The sequence below is a fragment of the Diceros bicornis genome, chromosome 4 (genome assembly GCF_020826845.1).
Source record: "Diceros bicornis minor isolate mBicDic1 chromosome 4, mDicBic1.mat.cur, whole genome shotgun sequence".
Lineage (NCBI taxonomy): Eukaryota > Metazoa > Chordata > Mammalia > Perissodactyla > Rhinocerotidae > Diceros > Diceros bicornis.
The window spans coordinates 35,504,699-35,519,050 of record NC_080743.1 but is presented as its reverse complement, the minus strand read 5'-3'; the positions used below and the strand labels follow the sequence as shown (position 1 = coordinate 35,519,050).

At 40.0% G+C, this 14,352-nt stretch overlaps 1 protein-coding gene across 5 annotated transcripts in view; it reads right to left on the bottom strand.

Annotated features, from left to right (window-relative positions):
* The window catches only part of CDC14A (cell division cycle 14A), a 155,620-nt gene that overhangs the window by 17,101 nt on the left and 124,167 nt on the right, over nt 1-14,352 (bottom strand). For 4 of the 5 annotated variants that reach the window (XR_009219745.1, XM_058538637.1, XM_058538638.1 and 1 more), the window contains 3 exons: nt 4,131-4,246; nt 2,250-2,297; nt 79-201 (listed from right to left, as the gene is read on the bottom strand). Coding sequence is in view for 4 of the 5 variants with exons in the window: in XM_058538637.1 (XP_058394620.1) it covers nt 79-201; nt 2,250-2,297; nt 4,131-4,246 (287 nt within the window). In the remaining variant the exon portion in view is untranslated. The remainder of the gene's footprint in view (nt 1-78; nt 202-2,249; nt 2,298-4,130; nt 4,247-14,352) is intronic. The other variant, XM_058538639.1, reaches the window with a different exon arrangement.

The window sequence follows — 14,352 nt, the reverse complement described above, 5'->3', positions numbered from 1 at the left end:
ATTTCAGCCAAACTCTTTGTCTGCTGCAGAATTCCTTTACCTCCTGCTAGTGCCTCAGAAGAGGGAGAGAGAGATTACCTTCTTACACTGGCACCTGAGGACAAAGAGCCTCTGTTTATCCTCTTGGCCGTCGCTGAAGGGGACAAAGCCACTTTTGAGCTCTTCAAGGTAGACGCAGATCCTTGTGGAGAAGTACTCAATCTTTGTGGAGAAAAATGGGCAAAGTGTCACACGAAAGCTGTGTTATCTTAACATTCGGCAATCAACTAGGAGAGGATAAACTCATAAACATTAACGTCATCATGGCAGGTTCTAATAACGGTGACAGCAGCAGCAGCCAACACTGACAACAGCCCTCACTATGTGCCAGGCCCTCTACTGAGCTAAAGACGGTAGCTCAGCTTATCCTCACGACATCCCTCTGCAGCTAAGATGCTATCCCTGCTTTGCAAGTGAGGAAACGGAGGCACAGAGGAAAAGCTCCTCATCCAAAGTCACTCAGGGAGCAAGTGGCAGAGCTGGGATTCAAACCCAGGATCTAAGGTCCTGCCCATGATCCTGCCATGGTTGGTCACTTCCCTTCCTTACTACGGCATTCATTCCTCCCACATCCTTAGATTGACTTCTTTATATTTTAAGTCTATCCTCTCCTTTCCACTCTGCAACTGCCCTCGGTGAGGCCATCATTATTTCTTATCCTTGACTACTGGCGTAGCATCTTTTAATCTTCTTTTTTAAAACTCAAATTCTGAATATCCTCCAGTGAAATCTAAAATATTTAATCATGTCGCTTCACTGTTTAAACTATTTAATCTTTCCTCGGTGCCCAGAAAGTCTATACTCCTTGGCTTGGCTTATAAAACCCTTAAAAATCTGGCATTAGCCTCTCCTTCTAGCTACACTTTCCCACTGGACACCTCTACTCCAGCTACACAAAACGACCAGAGCTCCCTGAATGGCCTGCATTCACACCATGGTCCAGTTTGCATGTGCTATTCTTCCTGCCAGAGCATCTTCTCCTCTCTTTTCCTCCCCTCCACCTCTTCCCTTCCACCTCCATCTGACTCACTCGTATTGCTCACCCTTTAATGGTGCAATCAGTTGGTACCTCTTAGAGCAGGGCTTCACTGAACTCCCAGGCAGAGTAGGCATCCTGTTTCAACATATACTCTCACAGAAGATCATAGCTCTTCTACCATATTCCATTGTCCGATATTTGTCTATTTCCCTTGCTATAAGCTTCACTAAGGGCAAAGACTGTTTCTCATTTCAATTCCCAGTGGCCAGCACAGTGCCAGACTCAGAATGGGTGTTCAATAAATGTTTGCTGAGTGGACAGAAAGGGAAACTTGACTCGAATCTGGACAGCCATGGTCCAGTTGTGGCTTTAGTACCAAATCAGTTTTATCCTAGACAAATCATTTAATGGAGCTGGACCTTGTTTTCCTATCTGCTATAGAAAAGCTTAATTACTTGTAGACTCTTTCCTTCATCATCCTCCTCCAAACAACAGCTTATGACATAGTTTGCCTCTAAAACAAGGATGGGAAAAGTTGTACAAGGAAGCAGCTCAAGCTTCTCCAGAAGTTTGGACCCTCTCAGAATTGCCAGCACTAAACAACCCTAAAACCTAAGGCTGAATAAGAACCAGAGGTGAGGACTGGATGAGTTTTTTTGCCTCTATCTCATCAACAGTTTTGGTCAAATGTTTCTACTGCCCTCACCAAGCCCTCCACTGGCTCTCGGTAGCACTGGTACCCTGATACCACCCAGGGAGTGTTCGGGGGACATTTTTCTAGAGAAAAACACTAATGTTTCCACCTCAAATGGAGGACAGGGAAGGAAATAAAACTAGAAAATAAAGGAGGAGAACAAACACATGCAAAATAGGAGGAAAGAAGACTAACAGAAATGTTAAAAACTCAAGGTAAAATCTATCACGGGATTGAAAGGCACGGCACAGAGCAACTGTAGTTTATTAGAGATCCTGCAACGTACTACGAGCACAGAGGACACTGACATCACCACCACAGCCACACAGGCCTGTGGGCACTTCAGGAAAACCAAAATCCTGTTCACGGTGAGCATTAAACATAAAGAGTATTATAACAATCTGGAACAGAAAGGAAGGAATTTAAAAAGCAAAAAGCTGTGTGCAGTCTGTTTTCCTCAGTTTAAGAGTTGGGAAATGCATCTAAAAGGTAGCATTTATTTACAAGCTATTAGAAATTCAGCCTCGTTAACAGTACCTGAAAGGCTGGGACCCTGCTCTTGGCGGCCCTTTCATATCATCCAGCCTGTAGAAATCAAAGACAAATGCTCACATATCACCAGGCTCACACATTTCAGCAAAGACCAAAAGGCACATCATATGGAGTCAGATCGTTAAAAATATTAAATTGGCAAAAGGGAGAAAGTTTGCAAATGGATATTAGTACTCATTCATTTTATCAAATAAATCCTAGAAACAGCAAGAAATCCATTTTAGTCATTTTGTTTCATCTTGAATTTCATTTACAGCAAATTGTTTTTTAATCAGAAGGTGGTACCGCAGCCACTCAGGGTAAAAAATGTTTGGTGATGGTACCATGATGCTGTCAAGAAAAACTAAATTCAAGAAACATAAGAAAATTTGCAAGACGAAAAAAAAAAAAGTAAATAGAAAAACCGCATTGGAAAGAGCCTTATAAAATTTGTGTAGCGGAGATTCTCTCACTTTTTAGTCTATTTATTTGCCAAGTTATACTCCAACTTATCCCTTCCTCACCCTTATGATTTCTTAAGAATTAAATATAAATCTGTTTGAAATTAATTTTAACCAATATAAAGCAATTTCTCGGAGTTTCAAAGAAATAAATGGTGAATAAAAGAGATTCGTATTGTAAATTGATCTGGAAGACCCTCCCACTGACTTAGGCCATATACACAATGAAGAGAGCACAGACTTCGAACAGTGCGGGGTTTGAACATCAGCTCCATTCTAAGTCCATTCCACTAGGGAGGATTTAACCTCTCTAATCTCTAGCAACCCATGCAAACTTGGTTGATGACGCACAGATTTGTACTATCTCAGTTACTCCTCATATCCAAACTAAGCCCCTAACATGGCTCCTGGCCCATAGTAGCTGCTCAGTAAATGACATCTCTTCCATCTTCTAGTGGCAGTTGGTGGTTATTACTAAGCACCAGGCTTGCTGTCTCATCTTCTCACCTTACTATAGAAAATGATTAACTCAACTTTGAGCTACATGAATCTTTATTTCCAGGTCAGGAAACCAGTACTCAAAGCATAGGTAACAGTGTGACCAGACTCAGTCTGACTGAAGTGTTATAATCCTCCCAGATAACACATGAAACTAAATTCCCTGTGGGTCTGTTTGACGTTTATCATACTGGCAAAACATTCTTCCTGCTACGTACGTCTCTCACTCCAAAGTCAAAGAAAAATAGCTATTTCCCATTATATTCATTTGTGGACTTGCTACTCCATTCATTACAATAAAGAATCTTGATTTTTTTCAGATTTTTGCACCTAAATTGATCCTGAAGTCTTTTTTTTTTAACCTAATCTGAACTATCAGTAGGTTTCAAATGTTGTAGTTAGAAGTCAAGTCCCATCAATTGATTCTGACGAGTAATTTCAGACTTCAAAATCAACGTGGTTTATAACTTTACAGGCACAGATAAGAATTGCTTATTCAATTCTCAAAAATAGAAGGTAAGGCTAAGAAGTTAGGATATACCAAAGCCTTGCATACAATACTCTTCTGCACACCCTAGACTTAATACAAAAGTCTCAGCACACCTATGAGGATTCACGACAAGACAGGAAACTCTCTCAAAGGAGAAGAGAATTCCAAACAGAATTCGGAACAGAGTCCCCGAGACAACTAACTGCTTAGCAGTTAAGCTGGAATTCCAGAGACTGAGATGCAGCAGTTGCTTTCAATAAGTTCCTAAAACTTAGTCACTCCCCACAGTCATAAAATAATAAACAACACAACATAGTAATAAACCAAGAAACAAGAGGTAAACACGGTACTCACAGAATGATATTCAAAAGAGAGGATTAAATATTCTATCCACAAATGAAGGCACAATATAAATTTAAGAGTTTAAAATGGATCTACCTAAATGCACAGGATGGTGAGGAGCGTGGTTGTCTCTGACTTTTTAAGGCACGTAGTTTGTCTCCCTGGGTTATACTATTTTTCATTTCCACATCTTCATCCTCTTCAAAATTATTCTGGAAAAAAAAAGCATGTTCCACAGAAAGGTCATTATGAATAATTTTGCTTTGTATAGACTTCTTAATAGATTATAGATTATCTCCATATATAGATACATTTTATATAGATTATCTTAATATAAATTATCTTAAATAGCTTTAGTGCACTATAAATTCAGCAGTGTCCACTTAGACACTAAAGAATGCTCGGCTAATCACCAATTAAATATACTAGTCAAATTCCAAATCAATGAGGCACAGGTGTGGATGTGGTAGAATTTAAAAGAAGCTGTTTGTTACAGAGACCACAACCAAAGAGACTTTCACGCAGATAAAATCATGCTTTGGAATATAGCTCAGACACAGGCTGGCTCAAGAGACGCAGTACAAATATGTTTCCAGATACTACCAGGATCCATCACTGCAAAGTCCATAACAAGCTGTTCACAAAAATGAAAGATAAAACGATTTAGGATATCTATACAGTAACTTATTAACACTAGTAAAAGTACTCAAGACCTTTCTAGAAAGTTAGAGCTTGCTAATTGCGAAGGTGTGTTTCTTGTTGAAATCAGTCTTATAGTTTGAAAAATATAAGTACCACGCGACGTCTTTTTGCACGCCAGCTCACATTTAATTCTCACAACCAGCGGGGAGGGCACTGTTACCCTTAATTTCCAGATTAAAAAAAGGAGGTGCGCATGGAAGTTAAGAATATTGCCCAAGCTCCCCTGAACTCTACATGACAGAGTTATGATTTTAAAATCAGATTTCTTGTCCCCAGATGCAATGCTCTTTCTAGAATATATGCCACGGCACACTAACATTGCACCTGAAAAGAATGTATTGTGCCTGTTTCTTCATCTGAAAAAATCAAAGGGCTTGAATTTGCTAAGATCCCTTCCAGTCATAAAAGTCTCCTCTCCTCTTTAAAGCTAGAACTCTAATTTCATGAAGAATATACAAAAATATACTTCTCTCTGTCACATTCTAGTCATTTCTGATAGTAATTCCTGGATTAAAATACTTCTTCATTCCCTGCCACCTATGTTGGGTTCCATAGATACATCTGGGGCTCAGGATGCATGTCCTGGGCAAAAAGACCACACCTCACCACTACAGCTCTGAGTTTAGAAAAAATAAGACGTAAAGAGCACACCAATGGGAAAGAAGAAGAAATGAAGATGAAGAAGATGAAAGTTTCCTAGAGGAGGCAATCCCTTAGCTGAATCTTAAAGAATGAGTACAAGTGAAGCAGGCCCAGATCACAGGAAGAGGCGTCCTGGCAAGGAACACCAGCTTAACAGTCACAGGATCATGAAAACCTCAAGTCAGAGGATTCTCTTAGAGTTATAAGTTGCCCATCCATAAAGTCTCCAAGAATAGGTTATATCATTCATCTCTGTCCATACAACCCCTGTGGGGGAGGAATCTATTTCCAACCAAGGATGCCTGCAGGAATAGAAATCAGGCAGGCCTGAACGCTAGGCTTGCTAGCGGGATGGTACATCTGAGAAGCTTAGCTTCATCCATCCCCCAATATGCTGGGTTGTTACCAGGTGCTGGTACCTGATGGAAGGACCAGCACATAGCAAGAGTCTCCAGAATATAGGGTGGGGCCAAGAAGTATATAAGTCTTCATGAGATAGGCAAAGAAAGCTTCATGAAGGACCTGACAGGATCCTCACTCAGTCAGTTTCATTGCCTAATGGGTGCCTTTGTGGGAAAGCTAGGAAAGCTTGTTTGTCCATCCAACTAGAAGGATCCTTGTGTTCCCAGCTCTGAAATGCCTTCAAAATTCTAAAGAAAAAGTGATCCTCAACCTGGAATTCTAAAATTCAACCTATCAGTCAAGTGTAAAAGTAGAACAAAGGTATAAAAATTTACCTCCCACACAATCTTTCTGAGAAAACTATTATAGGATGTGCTTCAGGAAAAAGGAAAGAAGACAATGTGAGATCCAGGAAAATAATGGATTCAACTGGAGAGTGTGAAGAGAAGGCCCCAGCACAGAACAATATTCTCAGGCTAGAGAACAACCAGCACAGTTTAGAAAGGAGAGTGTGTTCAGGAAAAGAATGGACTTGCTAAGATTTTTTGTTGTGTTGAGATTTTGAAAAAGTTTTAAATTTGGGGGGGTAGGGGGGAGTGATGAGAGTAGCATTATCTTTTCCCAAATACATAGAAAACTGTGCAAATAAAAAAGGCAATTAACTCTAGGAAAAACAAAGAGAGGTTCAACAAAAAAAAAAAATCCTAGTGGACTACTAAGCTTAACATTGAACAATATTTACATAGCAATAATGTATACATTATTGGGTTTAACCAAAAATTATGATACAGTTATATTGGGAAGTTAGGGGGAATGGGATGATAGTAAGGTAGGAAAGCTAAATCCTATCCACCATAACCAGGAGGGAAGAGAAAAATCTCCAAAATCAAGAAATTTTTTAAAAATAGCATTATAAGCAAAATATTTAGAAATATGGCAGTGAAAATATTAGTATAATTTGCTTCGAGGTTCTCCACTTTGGGAGTGGGTCTGGGGGTACAGAAAGGTGGAAAAGGTACTGAAGATTTTATTAGAATTTAATGCTTTTTAATATTTCTAAAAGTGTGGTCATGTATTACTTGAAAAAATAAATACTAATTTAAAAAGATATACAGTTAAACAAAAAAATTAACAGTATATTTTACATTACAGTTACTTTAAATGTGTTTTTGTCTCCCACTCTATTGTAAATCTGAAAAGTCAAATCATTTTTTTTAATCAAATCATTTTTTTAAATTATAATACAATTTAAACATGTAGAAAACGACAAAAATACTGTAACAACCATGCATTCAACTACCCAGATGTAATATATTTTTTACTTAAGCTCCTTCTCTTAGGGAGTTTACTTAAGAGCCCTGCTCTCAAGGAAAAAACAAAACATTCCATATAAAGTCCCAGTTCTCAACCTCTGGAAAAGGAAACTATGTCTTTCCTAAAGAAAAAAATATATATTTTACCATATAATACTTGTTTATCATAAGTAATAACAACATACAGATAAGAGTGAAAAAAATATTAAAACCACCTATATACTTACCACCAAAAGCAAAACACATTAGCATTCTGGCATATAGTCTTCCAGATTTTTCCCTGTGCTATACATACCCACCCCCAACATACTTCTTCCTCACAAAAAGAGGTTGTATTATATACGCTGCATTGTGACTGACTTTTTCACCTAAAAAATATACTGTGGAAGCATTTGAGGGTAAAGTAAAAGAACCTCTACATTATCATTCTTTTTTTTTTTTTTTTTTTTTTTGTGAGGAGATCAGCCCTGAGCTAACATCCGCCAATCCTCCCCTTTTTTTCGCTGAGGAAGACGGCCCTGGGCTAACATCGGTGCCCATCTTCCTCCACTTTATATGGGACGCCGCCACAGCATGGCTCACCAAGCAGTGCGTCGGTGCGCGCCCGGGATCCGAACCAGCGAACCCCGGGCCGCCGCAGCGGAGCGCGCGCACTTAACCGCTTGCGCCACCGGGCCGGCCCCTACATTATCATTCTTTATGGCTCCATAAAATCCCATTGTCTAGATATAGAAAATTTCATTTATTTTACCCTGTTTTCTGTCTTTCAGCTCCAACAAACATCCTCCTATACACACATGGTTTTTGAACACTGTCCTATTATTGCCTTAAGATAAATTCATAGAAGTGGAATTGCTAAATTCATTTTAAAGTCCTCTGCTACATATTATCAAATTGCCCTCCAGAAAGGCTGTACCATTTTAAACTCTAACTAGCAATGTGTAAGAGCTTTTTATTCCCTAAACTCTTGCTAATACCACATACACTTCTTTAATCTCATACAACTTAATAGGCATAAATAGCATCTCATCATTTAAATTTGTGTTTCTTTCATTTCTAGGGAAGTAGAGCATTTTTTATGTTTACCAGCCATGAAGTAAATTTGTGTACATGGCATTTTCATATTGATTTTTAAGAGTTCTTTACATAAAAAAACCTTCATTTGGGGGCCAGCCCAGTGGCACAAGCGGTTAAGAGCGTGCACTCCGCTGCGGCAGCCCAGGGTTCGCCAGTTCGGATCCCAGGCACGCACCGATGCACTGCTTGTTAAGCCATACTGTGGTGGCGTCCCATATAAAGTAGAGGAAGATGGGCACGGATGTTAGCCCAGGGCCAGTCTTCCGCAGCAAAAAAAAAAAAAAAAAGAGGAGGATTGGCATCGGATGTTAGCTCAGGGCTGGTCCTCCTCACAAAAAAAAAAAAAAAAACCTTCATTTGAATATGTTGCAAATAGTTCCTCCCAATTGATTACTGTGAGGAGAATGAATTGGAGAAGGTCATGACTGCGGGGTGGGAGGAGCGGGGAGCACAGCTAAGCGGCGACTACAATGGTCTGGGGAGAGATGACGGAGTGGATTAGGGTATCAGACACTGCTTAGAAGGCAGGACCTGGGGAGGGAAAAAGATCTAGACATGCAGAACACGTCTGCAGAAATCTACTAAAGTATAGATCATGTTATTTTTTGTCTCAATCTATCTCCCCTTATTTTATTTTTGTGGCTACTGTATGAAGTTTGGAGCATATTTAGGACTAAGAGGTATAGAATGTATAAGCTATAAAATTCTCAGTAATTAATGTTCTTCCGTATTATTCAAAACACATTTAAATTAAACTCTCAGTTAGTAATTAATGTTATTCAAGGTTATTCAAAACACATTTAAATTAAATTACAGAATTAAGAAACCAAAAAACCTACAGGAAAAAGGACTTCGGTCTCCAGGAATCTTGACTACAATACACAGACACGAATATAACTAAGCCCTGTATTTATTAGGGGCCCTATAACATACACCAGGTCATAAGCTCCTGGGGGTGGGGGTGTATATTAGAAAACACAGTCCCATATATCCTGAGGCATGAATCAATCCCAAGAACTGGTGGACCTGGGGCAGTATGAAGACTTCTCATCAGGTGTGCTATTTATTTATTTATTTATTTTTGGAAGTTCCTGACTTCTAAATTCTTCTTTCCTTTTTTTTTCTTTTAGCAGGGAAAGATTCGCCCTGAGCTAACATCTGTTGCCAATCTTCCTCTTTTTTTTTTCTTCCCCAAAGCCCCAGTGCATAGTTGTATATCCTAGTTGTAAGTCCTTCTACTTCTTCCACATGAGCTGCTGCCACAGCATGGCAACTGACAGATGGGTGGAGTGGTCCCACGACCCAGAAATGAACCTGGCCACCGAAGTGGTGAGAGTGCAGAACTTCAACCACTGTGCCATCAGGGCTGGCTCGTTGGGTGTTTTTTTTTGTTTTTGTTTTTGGTGAGGAAGATTGTCCCTGAGCTAACATCTGTGCTCATCTTCCTCTGTTTTGTATGTGGGTCGCCACCACAGCATGGCTTGATGAGCGGTGTAGGTCCGCGCCCGGAATCCAAACCCGAGAACTCGGGCCGCCGAAGCAGAGCGTGCCGAACTTAACCACTACGTCACCGGGCCTGCCCCCATCAGGTGTTTTTTACACCAAATTCATTCCTCATGATGACTAATGAACACAGTCACAAATGATGAATGCAGAGAACCTAACCAGGGCCTCCCTTACACTCTGCGGTTCCAGCCCCTCTCCCCACAGGGTCCCAGTGCAGACCTTCTCTTGCCCTGAACTGCTCAGGGAGCAGCAGAGTCCCTGAAACAAAGCCACATGGCTGCTGGCAGCAACAGTGAAGGAGCCTAGTCCAAGGAAGACCCTCATATCTTCACTCCCCCAAGGAAAGGGGCCTGTTCTCAGACTCCCCATTGCCCTCTGGAGGGTCTGAGCATCAGCGCTCTTCTTTTTGGATACCAGCCCTACATTAAGGCAGGCAAATGAGAGCAGACTAAAATACACAAAGAAGGACCATTTTTAAAGACACGCCTATTTACAGATGATGGTCTAGCTAAAGAACAAATAATAGGGTAAAGAATGAAGATTCATCTTATTCTACCAGTCGTTCTTTATATATAGACAAGATGAAAACCAAAATAAAATAAATTAAGTTGTGTCCATAGATTTCAGCTGGATAAAGTAATTACTTACCAACACATTAATAAATGGTGACAGAGTACGCTACTGGGAGGCCATGGTTTGTGCCATTCAGAAAAGATCTATTAGATAAAATATAGCACACTAGGGAATAAAGATGGAAGAGTTATAATAGAAAAATGACCTAAAAGGAGAGTTTGAAATAGAAACGAGTAAAAATAGAAGTCAATGGACTGGAAGAAAAAGACAGAAATGGAATTTTTAGCAGATTTAAATGATTTGGCTAGGAAACGTGGCTGGGTCATCTCTAAAATTCTTTTCAGCTCTCAGATGTTGACCCATGAATGTAAAAGTTGAGGAAAGGCAAAGATAAGCTTCATAATAAGGTGCTTCTAATCAATAAAAAGTTTAGATTTATCAGAGCCCCCCCAGATCCGTCTTCTCTCCCTCCTCGCTGCGGCTGGTTCAGAACTTTATCACCTGCACCACTCCCCCATCACCAACTCCCTGGCCTTCCACCTGGCTGGACACAGACTCCAGCACACAGTCCACACCACCGCCACAGAGATCTCCCCAAACCGTGAATCCCTGTGCCCACTCTCCTAATAGCCTCTGGTGGATCCCAGCGGCATTCAGATTGGAACTGGAATGCCTTAGTGGTCCTCAGAGTGGAAAGAAAGGTGCTTAAAAGTAGAACCTTATAGATTTAATTTTTACTTCATAGATTTTTTTCTAAGAGGCACCTTGATCATGAGCATTTGATGTAAAAGAGCAAAGGATTTTATAACTCACAGTATCTCAGTGATGTAATTGAAACACTACATTCTTATTTACCTGACTGTCAATTTATGTGAACTCTGCTGAACATCAGCAGCACCTGTATCTAATTAATATCTTTAAGTTAAGAGCGTCTACTGATTGGTGCACTAATGTTGGACTATCACTCTAGAGTAGGAAAAAAAAGGTAAAAACAATTGCAATTCCAGGAGAAATATATTAAGACAGGCTGGCTAAGGTTATGTTCAAGATTACAAGATTATGTTCGAGATTACTCTGTCCTCCATATTCCAGTATGGAATGTACAGCCATAGTGAGGACCTCATGGAGAGGCAGCAGGGTCCAGAGAGAGGCTCAAGGTGGGGTGGCTGAGTGCAGACTCTGAATCCAGAGATCCTGGGTTCAAATGACAGCTCCACTGCATACTTTGTGATCTCAGGCTGATGGCTTAACTTTCTTTACCTCAGTTATGTCATCTGTAAAATGGGCCTAGTAATAGTGCCTATTTCATACAGCTGTTGCAAGGATTAAAAGGGTTAATCTATGTAAAGTGCTTAGATCAATGCCTGGTGCACAGTAGGTGCTATTTAGGTTATTATTCTCTAAGCTCCTCATTTAACTCCTGAAATATCTACACTGTAAATAAAGTGCTTTAAATTCCATCGTCTTAAAGCCACTCTTTTATAACCCCAATCCATAATGGACCCTTAGGCACACGAACGTCAAAATTAGCACTTACTGCTGGTGTTATTTTGTATTTTAGCATATGCTACCCTTGGATAGCTTGGATTATTACCAATTTCGTGCCTGTGTTCTTGTTTGTTTCCTATAAAACTGTAAGCATTCTTCATATACTCAAGTGATATTCTCGAAGGCCCCGTGGTCTAGGAATAGATTCATGGCAGGGGCAGACAAAAGCCTGGATCTTTTTTTTTTTGGTGAGGAAGATTACATCTGTAAGCTAACATCTGTTGCCAATCCTCCTCTTTTTTTGAGCAAGATTGGCCCTGGGCTAACATCCATGCCCATCTTCCTCCACTTTATATGTGGGACTCCTGCCACAGCATAGCTTGATAAGTGGTGCTTAGGTCCATACCCAGGATCCATACCTGTGAACCCCGGGCTGCCGAAGCGGAGCACACGAACTCAACCACTACGCCACCGGGCCGGCCCCGTGAAGTTGTGATATTTATGGAGTTCATCGTGGAACAGGGAAGGACGATGGAGGACAGGTACAGTGCAAAGCAGGAGCTCAGAGCAGGGAGCCCAACCTAGACCCGCAGGGTGGGCTGTGTGTATTCAGAGCTCCTAGCCGAGCACTGAGGATCAGGTTCAATAAAGGCAAAGCCTCTATTTTAAAAAAATTTCTCATAATTCTAAGTGTGCTAAGAGAATTCATTAAAGCCACAGCCTAACCCATTACTATGGCCTGAACCATTCCGGTTGATACTTTGATATTTTCCTTTCACCTACCTCCTAAGCACTGAAAAACTATATATTCACATTCCCAAATCAGGTGATTACAGAGCTTCCTAATAATCAATCACAGGAAAGTTCCTGTGGACCTAGAAACAAACAAGAACACAGGCATGAAATTGGTAATAATCCAAGCTATCCAAGGGTAGCATATGCTTAAATACAAAACAGCACCAGCAATAATTTAGTTTCTCTGCTTTCGATCTGACTTTACTTTTTAAAAAAAAAGGGCAACCTCTAGAAGAATACGGCCTTTTTGCACTTTCTTTATGTACAAACTAAATAAATCCAGAATTTCCATGGGCTTCTGTTCTGAACACTGGTACGGAACTTGAAACACATTAAAATCCTCACAGCATTCTCAACCTATTTTCTCACTTGGAATTCACAAGAATGATAAAGATATCCCTCATTCCATTACGTTCACTTTTGAGTAAACTAACTCCCCATGTTCATGACACGTTCTGGAGCTGGCACCAGATAAGCATGGCAAGAAACGAGCTTAGAAGAGTTACTTGCACAAAGCATCATCTAACTATAAAGCGGTCCAAAACCCGTATATATGTCACTGTCTAAAATCTCAACACACCATCATTCTCTGGTATTTCTGAATTCTTTCATTTCTCTCCTCTAATTTCTAAAGCAATAGCACTTCTGAATGGTGAGAGCTAAAATAACTTTTTTGGGGGGTGCAGGGAATAGAGAAGAGAAGGTAAAACAGCCAACATCTGAATATATGTTCATATTTAAAACTGACTGATTTTAAATTTCAATCATACTGCATTCCTTACCCTTCCAGTGATAAATAAATGTTAATTATTCTTAAATTCAACAAATTGGGATCTAAAAATATATGAGAATGAAGTATTCTAACTACCAGATGTGAATTTAATACAGATTATGATATGGAAAGCATTATGTTCCTACAAGATAAACATGTTTCTCAAATAGATGGATAAATCCATGTGTGTCTTTTCAGAGGTCATAACTAAAAGTCCTATTTATTTGAACTTAACCTGGGAAGGAAATGCTGACCAGAGCAAGAAAAATGTTCTCGCTCAGCTATATCATCAAATAAAAACGTCAGTTCAGATAATTTTTGTTTGCTTTGAATAGGCTGGACTACAACACAGAGACAAGAAAATGTCAACAAAGGCTCTGAACATCAACATGACCTTGGCTAAGATTTACATTTCGTCAGGACAGATGACTCCAACAAGTAAACTTAGCCATTTCATCAGGGGCTGTCCTGGAAAATACACTACGGGGCTGAAAAATTGGATCTTTCAGCAGCTCCCATCCTTTGTCCTCTCCCTATCTCCAAGCAGGCCCCTTATCTTTCCTGGTGAAAGAAATCTGTTTGGGATTGTTGATTTAAGAGAGCTATGATGCATTCCTTTCATTCTGGGTTCCCTGAGGGCTAAACCTGAGCCACAAGATTTTCTCCAAGGTCATTGTCCCCATCTAATGGGTCACTGCCTAATAGAATGTAAATCTACACTCGCTGCTTAAATATTTTTAACAGCTTTTTTGCTCCTTTAGGGACATAAAAATATAAATATAAATCAGGTGCTTTGCTTCACCTCAGGCACACTGTGGTAGAAAGAACTAAACCAGGAGTTAGACTCCCAGTCTCAAGGTGGTCCTACAACTAAACAACTCTATGACTTTGGGCAAGCAACAAATTTTGTGAGACTCCAGTTTCTGATCTGCACGAGAGAAGAACTAGAACAAATAATTCCAAAGTTGCTTCTAGCTCCAAAAATGCCCATGATCCTAATTCTTAGTAAGTCACTTCTGTTTTTATTCAGAGGTAGTAGGATATAAAA